We start from the raw sequence: 14,745 nt of genomic DNA on the forward strand, positions 1-14,745 counted from the left end.
GTGCCATCGAGTTAGATTTGTGTATGTTGATGGTTAAGGTCGATGTGTAGGGTAGTTTTGCATGTACGCATACTGAATATGGTGTAATTGCCATTATTACCAAGTGTTTCATGTAGTAAATTTATTAGTAATAACTTGTACATAAATTTTCATTATAACTGAAACCTTCTGTTATTGTGTGAGGTTATGTTTAATAAGTTGGATAGCACAAGTAATTAAGCAAAGGGAGTGGTTGTACATTGGTAAGTTATTTTAATTGAATAGAAGATAATTTATTTACGTTTCATAAATTCTTCATAAGTAAAACATACCAGCATGTTATAGAAATTAAAATACCAATACAAACATAACTGTATAGTTGTTAACACCCATTTACATATATTTACGGTATTCAATAACTTTTAATAGAAGTAAATTCTACACAGTACAAAGGGTGAGATCAAGGATTGGTGGCTAAAATACATTTATTTCGTGGTTTCGACTACTAATGATAGTTTGAAGAATGTTGAATATTTAATCCCTAGATAGTAAGCACCTTTAGATAAGCAGTGAGGTTAGCATTTGGGGTGTGGAGGTCATATTTATGCCTTATGTTTATGCTATGTAAGAACTTAAAACTTCTCCATGTTGTACTCTATGAATGCCAGTAATGTGAGTAAGGATTCATTTGCAACAGGGAATATATCAAATTTATTAAATGCTTCTCTGCAAGAAGCTGTTCTTGTAACACCTGCTATTATTTGAATAGTTTTCTTTTGGTTGTTAAATACACTTTTGCTGCCTGTTGAATTTTCGCAGAAAATAACTCTATGTTACATGATAAAATGAGAATAAGCAAGTACCTGTTTTCAAGAGTGGTATGTCTGTCAAGGGAAAGCAAGCCGAACTTTGTTTGCAGATAATGTATTTAGTGTGCTTTTTCCAGCTAAGTTACTATTGAGTTATTATTAACAACTAAATTCCTTTGTTTACAAATTATTTGCAAGCCAATTTAAGAAGGAAGGAATTTAGTTCTTAATACTTAAACAAAATAGAATAGACTTTATTTACAAAGATGTAGAACATGTCACAGCACAAATACAATACTTATTTGTAATAGAGTTATAAATTTCATAGTTATGACAGTGATTTACAGTCGACTACAGTATTGCCACAAAAATAATTGTACAATTAAACATAACCAATATTGCTTACAGTATGTATTTGTAATAGCTGAGAATTTTTGATTGAGCTAAATTCCTCTATGGTGTCAGAGCGAGATAGGAGATACTCTTTTAGTGCTGGCTTAAACTTCTTTAGATTGTGATTCAGACTTGTTATAGTGTGTGGAAGATTACTGAATAGCATACTTCCAATACATTAAACTCATTTTTTATATTTACTGAGTTTAGTGTTTGACACATGAAGGTTATATCTGTATCTTGTACTTGTGGATATGTGAGTTTGAAATTTTTCTATGTTGCCATGAGGCTCTCCTGTTGTCACTTACCATTATTCTAATGATTTTATTTTGGAGTCTGTTGAGTTTCCCCAGAAGTAATTTCATGACATGGTCGAAAAGTTAATGATATCCCTTTTTCATAGACATATAGTCCATATTCAGCTAAAGTAGTTTTGGTTTCAGTGTTCACTGTTGTAACCGTTTACTTTCAAACTCATGAACTTGAAATCTGAGAAAACTGGGTTGTGGACAGTTATGATTTGGCATGGAATGACTGTTATATTTAGAATGATGCATGTTTTGTTGTTACTAGAACAAGGAAATGTGGTTTAATAATTTGAGATGGCAATCAAACATTGTTTGATGCATTAAACTGGATGTCTGAATGTTTGTATCTTCAAAGGAAAATGTTATAGATGGATATAGAGATTGATTTGAATTTTCAAGCAGAGCCCTGGAAGAACACCAGTACATTGATATATCATATTTACATACAACTTTTGCAATAAATATTTTGTCTAGAAAATTTTAGTTTATACTAAAACATTGTCATGTCAACTGTATTCTGTTTCAGGTTCCAATATTGCTGTAGAGTTTTGAAGGATGGGAAAAAAGAAGGTAAATTTGTAAAAGGATGTCAGACAAATGTTTCGTAGGAATGTGCTTTCTTTTTCTGATACTCTTTGGTATAGCATTTTGCATTTTCTTTCTTTGATTTCATTTTGTAGAAAGTAAATGTTTATAATATGATTTCTTTCATTTTCTAATTATAGGTTTTCTTTTTCTTCATCACATTTATATAATTTTCTTTTATTTAACTTTTTCTGATGTTCTTATACTTTTCTTTGCTGCTATTTTTCGCAATATCTTCCTCGGTGCTTTATTGTCAAGCACTCTTAATGTATGTTCTTCTGTCAGAGTGAGGAACCTAGTTTCAAATGCACGCAAAACAGCTTGCCATATTTAAGTACTGGTCTTGAAGTCACATAATTACCACTACAACCATATTTGGTGGCACTGGAAGCTGTATGTGTGCTTGCCAATACATCTAGCAGGTAGGCAGAGAGTGAGATTTTTGTTTGTTTCCAGGGACGTAGTGTGAAAAACAACATCCAGGCAAACACAGAAGAACCAGAGGAACTGAAACGAGCTCCTCATTCATTTGTTATCCACCGTGGCATTATTGGTGGAGATGTTATAGAGCTTACAAAAGATTTTAGAAAAGTAATGGAACCATTCACAGCCTCATCTCTAAAAGTGAGTGGACCTTGTTTTGTCGCTTACAAGTAAATAATGATAAGATTTTAACCATAGCATTTGTTTGCAGGGAATAAGGTCTGTGGTGGAAGATTATTTCTGGGTATCTACAGTTGTTTACCTTTTCTAGTGATTCCCTGTTGTTATGAAACCTGAACCTGAATGTTTGTTGCTGTCATTTTGCATTTTTTAGAAAGTTCACATGCTCGCAACTTACTCATTTAAGTTCAGGCATATCAAAGATAGGGTCAACAAAGATATATGGAAAATGCGGCTTTTTACAGCCCAAATGTCAAAATATAACTTTATTAACAGACTTGCAAAAAAGTTTTAGGATTTTTTCCATAACACTGAGGAATGTAATTTCATTAAGTCACAGTCTGTGTTTCAAGATTAAATTATTGATAGGGACAGGGATTTCTCTATCATCTTGTCTGGACTGGCTTTTGACCAAATCATTCCTATCTGATAGATATTGTTTGTTTGTTTTTTGTTCTGATAATGTTTTTTGAGGGCTATATTTAAGGGTATGTCAGCATCTGCCTATATGCACCTGTATCCAATTTTAGAAGAAATAAACTCTTCCTTAGCATGATGGAATTTATCTTTTCACCAAAATACCAATAGCAACAATAAACCTAGGTTATATAGGCATCTGGTGCAAGCAGGTTACATGATGTGACCAGCATGGGCTCTTGTATAGTCACAGCTATATTAAGTGTTTATTGATCCAATTGAATTATATTGAATTACAACTACCAATAAATATTTTAGTATAGGTTGCATGACTTTTGATAACTCTGTATAATATACTTCCTAATGAAATGAAGTAGGTTGTCTGTTGTTGACTTCAGTGCAAATGTTGCTTCCATTCTGTCAGATATTTAAGATGAGTGAGCTATGATATCGGTCAAGAAGGTTCAGACCCAGGGCAGTCCGTGTAGTGTGCATGATACAGAAGTTATACTGAGAGTTTATTTTTTCTTAGTTTCTACAAACAAATCCTGTTAGGTGCCGTAACCTGTGCAACCACCACATCTTTCTTCACTACATGTAATTATTCTGACTGTACAGTTGATACAGTGTAATAAAGTAATATACAAAGCAACCAACAGTATTGGTGAAGATGTATTTCTACAGGTTGTTGTTGAACCAGCAAATTAACACGCTCTTTCCCTCTCATTTTCTTTAGTCACGGAAGAACAATGTTATTAAGGACTTTGTGTCTGTTGCTGGATTGCTCCATGTGTCACATCTATGCATCTTCACTAGCACTGAATTGGCGACTTACTTGAAGATTTCGCGCCTGCCACAAGGCCCCACGCTCACATTCTGGGTACACAATTACTCTCTGGCACGAGATGTTATCTCTGCTAAGAAAAAGCAATATGTTTTTGAGAAGCTTTATCAGAATGCACCACTCATAGTGATGAACAGTTTCAGTGGTGAGGGTTTGCACATGAAGCTGATGGCATCCATGTTCCAGAACATGTTCCCAACCATCAACATTACTAAGGTAAGAAATGTAAACCTAAGTGAGGTCATGAAAGCTTTTGTAGCTTTTATGTGCATGTGGTGTTGCAGTTTCTCACTGAGTAAAAAAATATTTTATGAAGGATACTGCGAGATCGGGTCAGTTGATTTTGTTCAGTGGCTGGTGGATGTAAGTTGTATTCTTGGAGCCTTGCCTTCAGATGTGGCCTCTGTCTAGCAAAGGTGAAAACTTAAATTCACAATTTAGGTGTGAAAACAAGTATGGCGGGATTTATATTTTGACATCATTGATTAGATAAGAATCTATGGGAAAGTGATAAGGCTCCATGAATAAGGTGTGAAACTTAAGGCTGGCTTGATACAATGCAGATTTTTTTCCTCATATCTTCTCCTTGCTTCATCTCTGACAAAAGTGAAGCTTTATGAATGTGGACTGAACATGCTTTGGATCCCATGTCAATCCTTTGATGGCAACCTACATAAACAGCACCTTTCTCATATTATCATTTGTTACCACATCAGTGAACTGCACTGATACATACTGATTGTTTCTCTTTGTATGTTTTTAAAAGAATTTAAAAGATCATGTGATGTCATCAAAATTTTGTGAGTTTTTGTCTTATTTTTACAATAATTTTTATACTAAAAGAAAATTTATTTCTTAGCACTGAATTTATGTTTTTCTTAAAATGTTGAGACAGTTAGTTGTACTTTTTTTTAGTGAAAAGTTAATATTTATATATTATATTTTGTGCTTGTGTATGGAAAATGATGCATCTGTAAGTTTCTCAATCTTTCATTTGAAGCATGTTTAGTATCTTGTTTTGTCATGCCATTGTGTATGGATTTATAAGGAGTATTTCAGAACTGGTCTACCATACATTGGGGAAGGGGGTGGTGATTCAGGAGGTCATTTTGAGTTAAAAATGCTAATAAAACATTGGTCCTAATTCCAGCCACTGCAAAACTACGGACATTTTGAGATGCTTATTTTGAGTACTTTGATAGATGGCAACACTAGTCACAGTTTTTGTTGAAGATGCCACCACTGATGATTTTCAGTGGTTTCTTCTGTCAGTTGTCAGTTTGGTTCTGATGTATGTGCAAGTTCTTCAGCTGGATGATTATATTTGTGCTGAATTTTTACAATGGATGATATACAGTTCCCAGGTTCTTTTTCACACACTGTTTTGTTATGAAACACAATTGAAATGGGATGGAATGAGCAATTTCTGAAACTCCCTTTTGTGCTCAACTGATAATCCTTATGATACCGTTGAAAGATCATATAAGTATTGATTATTTTTCTTCTATCTTTGTCTTTCTATTTCTTTTCTAAGCGAACACTCTTTTGCTTCCTCTGTGGCTTATTGATAATACAAAACTTTTGTGTTACAGGTGAAGCTGAGGAACATCCGGCGCTGTGTACTCCTGAACTATAATGTCAGTTCGAAGATCATTGATTTCCGGCATTATGCCATCAAAGCAGTTCCTGTGGGACTCTCTAAGGGTGTGAAGAAGCTGGTCCAGAGCAAAATCCCGAATCTAGGCCAGTTTGAAGATATTTCTGACTTCATCACAAAGTAAGCCATCAAAAGCCAGAAAAATGTTTCCTTCACCATGTTTTCCAATCAGTTTCCTTTCCCTTGAGAATCTTACCTTTTGTCTTTGTTGGAAAACCAGCTGTTCCTTAATTGGAATTCTGTTATGTTCTGTTCCTACATCCATACCTGACACCATCATAGCTATGTTTGCTATTTTTCACTTTGTACCAGTGGTTTCCAGGCTTTGGTTTACAAGCTCCTAGAAGGCATGCAAAATCTGTAATGGCAAGGAATAAGTTCTTGGAATAAATACATGGTTTTACATAGAGGTTTATGTATGTTGATTTATAATGAAAGGGTTCATGGAGCAGTAATGATAGGGACCACTGGTTTATAAGAAAGTTCTCCACACTGTTATCCGTACTGCGTAAAATATTTTAGAAACATTCTCCAGAACCCAATTCTTCAGTTCTGGTTAAGTGGTCATCATTCTAACGTAGCTTCGCTTACTTTCCCTGACAATCCAGAACTCTTTTTCTGTGATTATTTCTACACAATAAACATTTTAGTCTTTATGCCTTCAGCTTTGCCTAGGTAGCTCAGTCAAAAACAGTCGGTTACAGGTTGAATAGCCAAGATTCTGTACCGAGCACGTCCAGACTAAGTTTCAGTCCTTCTCAATGAGTGCCAGGCACCTATTAGAGTTAAAGTAGTTCGCTCATGAAACTTAATTTAGTGCCAATGTCTAGATCTCCACTTCCCTTTATGCCTTGATAGCATGTACCTTTATGTTTGTCTTTCTGCTGTACAACTTTTCTCTGCAATACAGGCAACTCTCGGTTTACGAACGAGTCCCGTTCCAAGACGTTATTCCTTATACGTTTTTGTTCGTTATGTGTATCTTGCATTCCTGAACTTTTACGATACATATTGTACAAGTTAGCAGCCATTTTGAAGCATTAAAACCACATACTAAACATTGAATGGTCTATACAATATGTTTACAATACATTATAATAGGGGGAATCACCGATTTCTTTCCCACGAGAAAACATTCTACACGGTGTGGCATGTAAGCCAATGTTTTTCTACTGGCTACATTAGTTTTATTAACCAAGAACAGTTCAGTATAATTATCATATAATTTTCTGATAATTATTGTAATAAATACATTTTTTAAAAGTTTAGTTATTTAAATCTTACAATTATGTTCACTATACGTTTGGAATTTCGTTTTATAAGGAGCTCTATCTATTGGCGACTAAGAAATTTTAAATGAATTGTGACGTTCGTTATAGCGAATGTTCATAAATCGAGAGTTGCCTGTATACTGTTCAGTTGAAGCTATAGCCAATTCTTTATTGGTTTTTAAAACTTTTTTACTAAGAAAATATACTTTTGTTCTTAATGTTCTCTCTCTGTGATGTTGCGTTTGTGGGATCTTGACCCACGATTTTTTATCCAAATTGTCCCTCATACCTCATATTACTTTTGAGATTGGTTTTGAAAAATATTTATTTATCTTTATTACTGTCTATGAATCATTATTATGAAATAGTGAGAAGGGTGGACATTGGTTTCTTCTCTTTCATTTTCAGCAATGATATTTGCTGTCGCTGTTGCTACCTTTAGTGCCTATTAAAATATAAAATACATTGAGTTCATTTGAATGGATCTGCCCTACTAGGTCTGGCCAGCTATCAGAAAGTGAAGCAGAGGATGATCCAGGAAGCCATGTCACCCTGCCGCAGAAAATGCCTTCTCGAGGCAACCTTGTCTCCACCCAGTCTGCCCTCCGACTCATAGAGATTGGGCCTCGGTTGACATTACAGGCAAGTCCTTCACTGGTAATTTGAATCTTAGAAATTTCTGAACTTCCTCTGACAACACTCATTATAAAGTGTGAAAGGATATTATCCTTGCAGCTTTTGCTAATGAGGCTTATTGTTACTGCACAAACAAATACCTATGGTACTGATTTGCAAAATGTTGATAGAATGTATCAGTCCTGAAGCCTCCTTATAAATATCTTGTGTGCTTTTTCTGTTTTGATTATAAACCTGAAAAATATGTGAAGATATTATGGAAGTTCACAGTGGATGAATCTGGCTTTGGAGTAATGTGACTTTTTTCAGATGTTTTTAGTTTTGGTCTTCTTCACACCACATAAGTGAGTGCTGGGTTTTCATCACTGTACCAAATTCCTTATGACTTATCATTTATATTTATCATGAATGCCACCAAAAGAAAAAGCACCGTTAGTTGTGTTGCCACTGTAATGATACTGAGTTTTACTTTCCAGCTTATGAAGATAGAAGAGGGTTTGCTTAATGGTGAGGTGTTATTTCATGAGATTATTGAGAAAACAGAAGAAGAGAAGTTGCTAGTAAAGAAGAAGCGAGAAGGAAAGAGGTTTGTACTCAACATCTCTATCATACGAGGTGCGATCGGAAAGTTTCAAGACTGTGTCAATAGAGGGCGAACTGGATGTAGTACGAGCTTCTGCCGCTAGGGGGTGCGGCCTACATTCATAGTGAATGAGTGTGCAAGCCGGCATCATCAAATTAGCATTTGTTTCTTAGTTACGGGCGTTTTGGTAGTGCATTACACCGACCCTCCTGCGATTTTGGAATGGTTGATTTTCATGAACAAATCAAATTTTGCCAAAGACTCGCCAAAACGGATACGGAAACCTATGAAATGCTAAAGCAAGCATTTGGGGAGTCCGCAATGGGTCGTGCACAAACGTTTGTGTGGCATTCACGTTTTAAAAATGGCCGAACCTCTGTCGATGATGACGAGCGTTCTGGACGACCATCTTCGAGCACAACGCCCGAAAATGTTACAAAGATTCGGCAGGCCATTCACGAAGATCGACGTCGTACCATCAACGACTTGTGCGACATTGTTGGGATAGGCTATGGGACCTGTCAGCTGATTCTAAAGGAAGAACTCCACATGCGACGCATCATGACAACGTGCCAGCGCACACCGCCCTCAAAGTTCGGCAGTTTTTGGCCTCAAACACCATGGCCGTCATCCCGCACCCTCCTTATTCGCCGTGTGACTTCTTCCTCTTCCCAAAGATGAAAATTCAGCTAAAGGGAAGGAGATTTGAGACGATAGAAGAGATTCAGGCAGAATCGCAGATGGTGCTTGACAGGCTGACAAAGAAAGATTTCCAGGGATGCTTCCAGGCTTGGCAGCGGCGCTGGGATCGTTGTGTTCACTCCCAGGGGAACTACTTCGAGGGTGATGGATGAATTTAATACTTGAGATAAGTGTACGGGTTTTTATACGCGCAGTCTGGAAACTTTCCGATCGCACCTCGTATTCCATAGCAGGTTTTATATAATTTTACGGTAGACTTGGGACAATAGGAACTAGAAACACAGTGCAGTGCAATTACAAACTCATTAATCTGGCATCCCAACCATACTGAAAGGGAACTAATATTATGCTTACCAACTAATGCGTGCAAATTTTCTTGACATTTTTGTACAAAAGCCAGATGCACGTCTTAACATGGGCACCACAAAGTGCTGTGCAGTGAAATGTACAAAGATGGAACAGTGTACTTGGCAGCATCACTTGCATGAGCTGTTATCTCCTCTTGTGAAAAGAAGGATCTTGAACTTAGGAACTTCCCATTTTCTTACAGTGGGAAATAGGGTGTATTATCAACTGTTGTCAATAATTAAGACAACATTCTCAGGCAAACACTTTCTTGATTCATATTAATCTATTCAAAATGTTAAGCAAACTGGCTCATCACATATTAGGCCTACCTCAGTTATTTGCTTAAAAAAATTGGTTTGTTACTCTTAGTAAATGTTATCTTAAAATTACAATAATATTTAACTTTGATGACAACTATTCTTCATCATGCAGGATGATACAATATAACATATAACAAAAGTGCATGTAAACTGCACAAATAACATTGTGAGACACCGATTAAGAAGACCTGGAATATATGATTTCATTTGAGTTTTATTCATGTTTCTGGAGTAATGGGTGACTTTATCTGAAATAGATATAACTGATATGAGACCAATATTAAAATGTTATATGTCCCATTGACTTCAGCAGGCCACTGAAATAGTGCTAATAGAAATTCAGAGTAGACATTTCAGGCAGCAAAAAAGGACCAAACATGGTCAGACTGATTGATATCTAGGTTGAGATTTTAAAACAGGAGTGCTAACCGGTACACTGTAGTATCTAACGGAATTCATAATAAATTTGTATGCTGTCATTAGTTTTTCTAATTTTACAGGAAACTCAAAGAAAAACGAAAGAAAATTCAAGAAGAAAACACCAAAAGGAAATCACAAAAGAAGGAAGAGCTGAAACAAAAATCACTGAAAGGGATGCATAGAAAGTCAGAGAATGAATTAGAAATGCACAAAGCCCTGGCAGAATCGAAGGCAGATGCAGACTCGGGTGAAGATGATGATGATGACGCTGAATGGTACAGGAAGGAGGTCGGGCAGGATCCTCAGAGAGGTAACCACTTTGAAGTAATATTTTTCATTCTGTTGCAGGACTCCTCTAATTTTTCTTTAGCCATGGCTGTTTTTGTAGATTGGATAGAGAGCAGGCAGAAGGCAGAGAAAATTCATATATGAACAAATATAAGATTACGAATGAATGGAATTATTCTTGCACTACTTGTGGTTTCGAACTTAGAAAATTTCAAGCACTTGATTTTTGTTGCACAGAGTTTACCTTCACAGTTTTATAGAAATTGTCCTAATACAGATTATGGTTCCCTTTCTAAACTATCACCCACAAGTGAGAGGATGATGTTTTCCAGCTACATACCTTCAGCAGTTAAATTTCTGTATTGCACATATGACCATTCCTAGACTGACATCTTCACCAGTAAACCATATTTTGCCTGGAACAAATTTCTCCTTCATCCAAAGAAAAGTCTTTCAAAATTCTACATTGTCTTGAATTTCACTCCCAAGTAATTATAAACATCAGATATTTTGCATTCATCAGATACTAGAGAAAAAATTAGAGTACAGTACATAAATTATTTATAGATTTCAAAAAAGCCTATGACTGTGAAGAGAGAAGTGTTATACAATATTCTTACTGAATTGGTATACCAAAGAAGCTAGTTAGTCTAATAAAAATGTGCTTAAATGAAACCTGTAACAAAATTTGTATATGTAAATATTTATCTGAGTAATTTTCCATCAAGAACTGTCTGGAAAAAAAAGGAGATGCTTTGTCTCCCTTGCTCTTTAACTTTGCACTAGAATATGCCATCAGGAAAGTCCAAGATAGGCAGGAGGGTTTGCAGTTGAATGGGACACATCAGCTGTTGGCATCTGCTGATGATGTTAATTTATTGGGATATGACATAAATACAATAAAGAGGAGCACAGAAGTTTTACTAGAGGCTAGTAGACAGGTGGGGCTAGAAGTAAATTCAGAAAAAACTAAGTACAAGTTAGGAACAACAATAACAAATCAAAATGATACTCATGAGGAAGTTAGGAGACTAAATACCAGAAATGTTTGCTACTTCGCTTTTTGAAATGTTTTGTCTTCCCATCTGATTTCTAAGAACCTGAAAATTAAAATATACAAAACAATAATTCTGCCTGTTGTTTTGTATGGGTGCGAAACATGGTCTCTCACTCTGAGGGAGGAACATAGATTGCAGGTGTTTGAGAACAGGGTGTTGAGGAGGATATTTGGGGTATGCAGAAAACTGCATAATGATGAACTTAAAAATTTTCACTCATCCCCCAGTATTGTCAGGGTGATTAAGTCAAGACGGATGAGATGGGCAGGGCATGCGGCATGCATGGATGGGGCAAGAGGTGTTCTCCAGGTATTGCCGGGAAGCCTGAAGGGAAGAGACTACTAGGGAGATCTAGTGGTACATGGGAGGTTAATATCAAGCAGGATCTATGGGAGAGAAGTGTTGAAAGTGAATGAATTTTATTGGGCCAGGACAGGGACCATGGAGGGCTTAGGTTAATTCGGTGATAAACCTTCAGGTTCCTTAAGTCATCTAGTTAGTAATTATAAACGGTCAATTTTGAAGACTGGCTGATTGCCCTCTTTGTTATAAGTTACTGCTGAAGTGCCATGCTTGCCATATTGCTTCAGACTGATTTCTACCGACAGTTTGTGGAAATACAGGCATGGCTATTGTTGGAACTGTCGACAGTAGTCTTTGATACTGACCCATCAATACTAATAGTCCTTAAAACTTGAGTTTTTACAGATTTTCATTTAATAGAATATTGTCTGTGGTACACGTTTTTTTTCTCTTGTTAAAGATGCAAATGTAAAGGACCTGTATATACCCCCATGACCTTAGAGTTGTTTAGTTTTTCTGGCATTGTCCAGTAAATGACTCATCTCTTGGTATGCAGTCTACTCTTCTCATAGAGTCTTTGGTATTACAAATGGGACGTAGACTTCACCTGTTTCAGACTATCTAGACTCAGAATCACTTATAACACTTCTACAGCATGTACTGCTATATATATTTGAACCCCCTTCATCATAGACATTATTGGACTCTGAAAAATTAAGTTGGCCATCCAAAACATCAGCCTATGCATCAAAATAAACATCTGGAACCATTTCTCCTTAATGAAACACTCTCACGTTACAAGCCACCTGAGAGTCTTTCATCGACTTCAGTCGCCCGGTAGCTTCACTTTATACACTTCTTCTTAACCTGAAATTTCACTAGGCCTCTTCATGATATATGCTTGCAGCAGCTGAGCAAAAACTGCTGTAATCATGCATGTGTGTCTTTGGTTAGGATACAGGAAATATACTTGACTCTGTTTATGGCTGGTGTTGATGCTAAGTTTGAGTATAATTTGATGAATTTGTTTAGGTAAATGTTTATCAAGGGAAGTATGTGTTCAAAACAATGAAATATTTATGATTTGAGGTTTTCACAGCGGTGAGTATGACGATTTCTGTCATCTGGGTTGTTGCACCATGTAGTATGGTAGACCTGATGACGGAGGCAGTATGACCTCTGAAACGTAGGTAAACATCTATCATACTACGCAGGTAACAACCCAGAAGACAGAAATCTTCAATGAAGTATTTGTCAGCTGGTCATTCCTGAATAAGTTTCAGCTGACTTTTAATGGTTATGAAGCAGAGGTGTGGACTGGCACATTGCATTCTGTATGCATAAAGGAATTTGCTGCAAATCATAGGCTGTGAATGTTATGATCATCACTATCTGTATACAGTATACTGAAAAAAGATCTGTATCGTCTGGTTAGTTACGTGAAGTATGATGGTGGTTGGCTATTGTGACGATAGCATTAAAGCATGGAGTTGGTGATCTTGGGTTCCATTGTTATGGGTTTGTATCCATTTTGCACATAATTGACTCTGACATAAGCCATATGAAAGGACTTCACACCCAGCTAATCTTTAGGTTATTCCTGTTTGTTTATAGGAAGAAAGAGCATAATAGTAGCAAGGTACAAAATGTTTATATTAATTTTTTTCCACCTCCCCAGATCTATTTGATTCTGTGTCACAAAGACAAAACAAGAGGAAGCTGTCATCAATAAGCTTGGCTCATAAAAGACAGAAAGTAGAGGGTAATTTAAAGTACAGAACCAAGAATGAAATGAATTCAACAATACAGAATAAGTCAAAAAATAAACAAAAGTTTTCTAGAGTTGGCACTGTTCAGAAAAACAAGTTCATCAAGAGAAGAGTGTTTGGTGGTAAAACATCAATGAAGAATAGGCACTGAGCAAAACATCAATTTATAACATTTGTAAATCACTTTAATTGTATGGCATATGGTCATATCAATAAACACTCCTAGATAAGCATGTATTCCATGTGAATCAGAAGTACAATTTTTTCATTTCCTGGATTCCAAAATGAGGTTCGCAGCATGTGCCAAATCATCTACGACTGCATCAGGATGTACTGTTGGGTGTTTCTCATCTGATGGGCGATACTTCCCTGTTCTTACCAACACACCAGTCAGTCCACAGTCCTGTGCACCTCCTACATCTGATACCACATCATCGCCAACCATCACTGCCTCCTCAGGTTCAACTCCCATATCTTTCAGTGTTGACCTAAAAAACTCTGGCTGTGGTTTACCTATAATTTCTGCCTTGACATCAGCAGCATATTCAAGTGCAGCTGTGAATGCACCCACATCCAACATTAAACCTTCCTTGTCACTGTAATATCTCCCTCGCCCAAGTGAAAATAGTCGAGGCTTTTTCATGTTTATGAGAATTCCGAATGCTTCATTCAGGTGTTCGTATGTGAAATTTTCTGCAGCATCCCCAAGCACAACACAGTTTGGATTACTTTGATCAATGCCTTCAAACTCTGGTAATACATTGGAATGCACCAACAAATGTGGTCTCAAGTTTTCTCGTTGAAGAAATGAAATCAGTGCAGGACAGGGGGAAACAATGTCCAATTCCTGAACAGGGTAACCTAAATCCAAAAGATTTTCTGCTAATGCGCGGCGAGTTACTTGAGTTTCATTAGTCACTAGTCTAATCTTCAGTCCGGCTTCACGTAGTTTTCGAACTGCTTCAACAGATCCATGAATTGCTGTTCCTCCGTCTTTCAAAACGCCAGTAACATCTAGCAGAACACCATTAAGTCGAGGATTTTTTAATAAATTCATTTTCCTACCACTATTTCGCAAACAAAATAACTTATAAAATGACCACGACTGGGTGCGCCTTTGCAACCAAGTCCCCTACAGTCTGTATGTGACCAGAGGGTGAATGTAATGCCATTGTCATGTGATTATTACATTAAATATATAACATATTCATATGCATCTGATTTAATTTTCAGATGCATTTTATTTTAAAAAGAAGTGTTATCTTACATTTTACACTGCTTCGCTAGGATGTTAACAGAGCAGGCCACGCATAAACTGAAAACGGACAGTTTATCATTATGTCATAAACCAGAGACAACAGAATATCAGTATTGGTTTGTGATGGGCGTAGA

General features: G+C 36.5%; 2 protein-coding genes across 2 annotated transcripts; one reads left to right on the forward strand and one right to left on the reverse strand.

Moving 5' to 3' along the window:
* The first annotated feature begins 4 nt into the window (after window positions 1–4).
* ppan (Brix domain-containing protein peter pan) lies at window positions 5–13,601 on the forward strand. Its single transcript, XM_022069538.2, has 9 exons — window positions 5–242; window positions 2,016–2,059; window positions 2,531–2,698; window positions 3,891–4,214; window positions 5,591–5,775; window positions 7,424–7,568; window positions 8,039–8,148; window positions 10,016–10,245; window positions 13,263–13,601. The coding sequence occupies exons 2-9, from the start codon at window positions 2,045–2,047 to the stop codon at window positions 13,502–13,504; spliced, it is 1,419 nt and encodes a 472-aa protein (XP_021925230.2). The 5' UTR covers window positions 5–242; window positions 2,016–2,044; the 3' UTR covers window positions 13,505–13,601.
* Window positions 13,502–14,675, reverse strand: LOC110832486 (phospholysine phosphohistidine inorganic pyrophosphate phosphatase). Its single transcript, XM_022069545.2, has one exon. It carries the CDS (start codon window positions 14,408–14,410, stop codon window positions 13,619–13,621), a length of 792 nt encoding a protein of 263 aa, XP_021925237.1. The 5' UTR covers window positions 14,411–14,675; the 3' UTR covers window positions 13,502–13,618.
* Between the last annotated feature and the right edge of the window lie 70 nt (window positions 14,676–14,745).

This window comes from Zootermopsis nevadensis, unplaced genomic scaffold (assembly GCF_977971745.1).
Source record: "Zootermopsis nevadensis isolate Lab colony 2312 unplaced genomic scaffold, Znev_1.0 Znev_ptg000030l, whole genome shotgun sequence".
In the NCBI taxonomy this organism is placed as follows: Eukaryota; Metazoa; Arthropoda; class Insecta; order Blattodea; family Termopsidae; genus Zootermopsis; species Zootermopsis nevadensis.

Coding starts and splice junctions, on each gene's coding strand:
- ppan (XM_022069538.2), top strand. Junction 2,699..3,890: donor TCACAGCCTCATCTCTAAAA/GTGAGTGGACCT, acceptor CATTTTCTTTAG/TCACGGAAGAACAATGTTAT. Junction 8,149..10,015: donor AAGAAGCGAGAAGGAAAGAG/GTTTGTACTCAA, acceptor CTAATTTTACAG/GAAACTCAAAGAAAAACGAA.
- LOC110832486 (XM_022069545.2), bottom strand. CDS start 14,410: ATGAATTTATTAAAAAATCCTCGACTTAATGGTGTTCTGCTAGATGTT.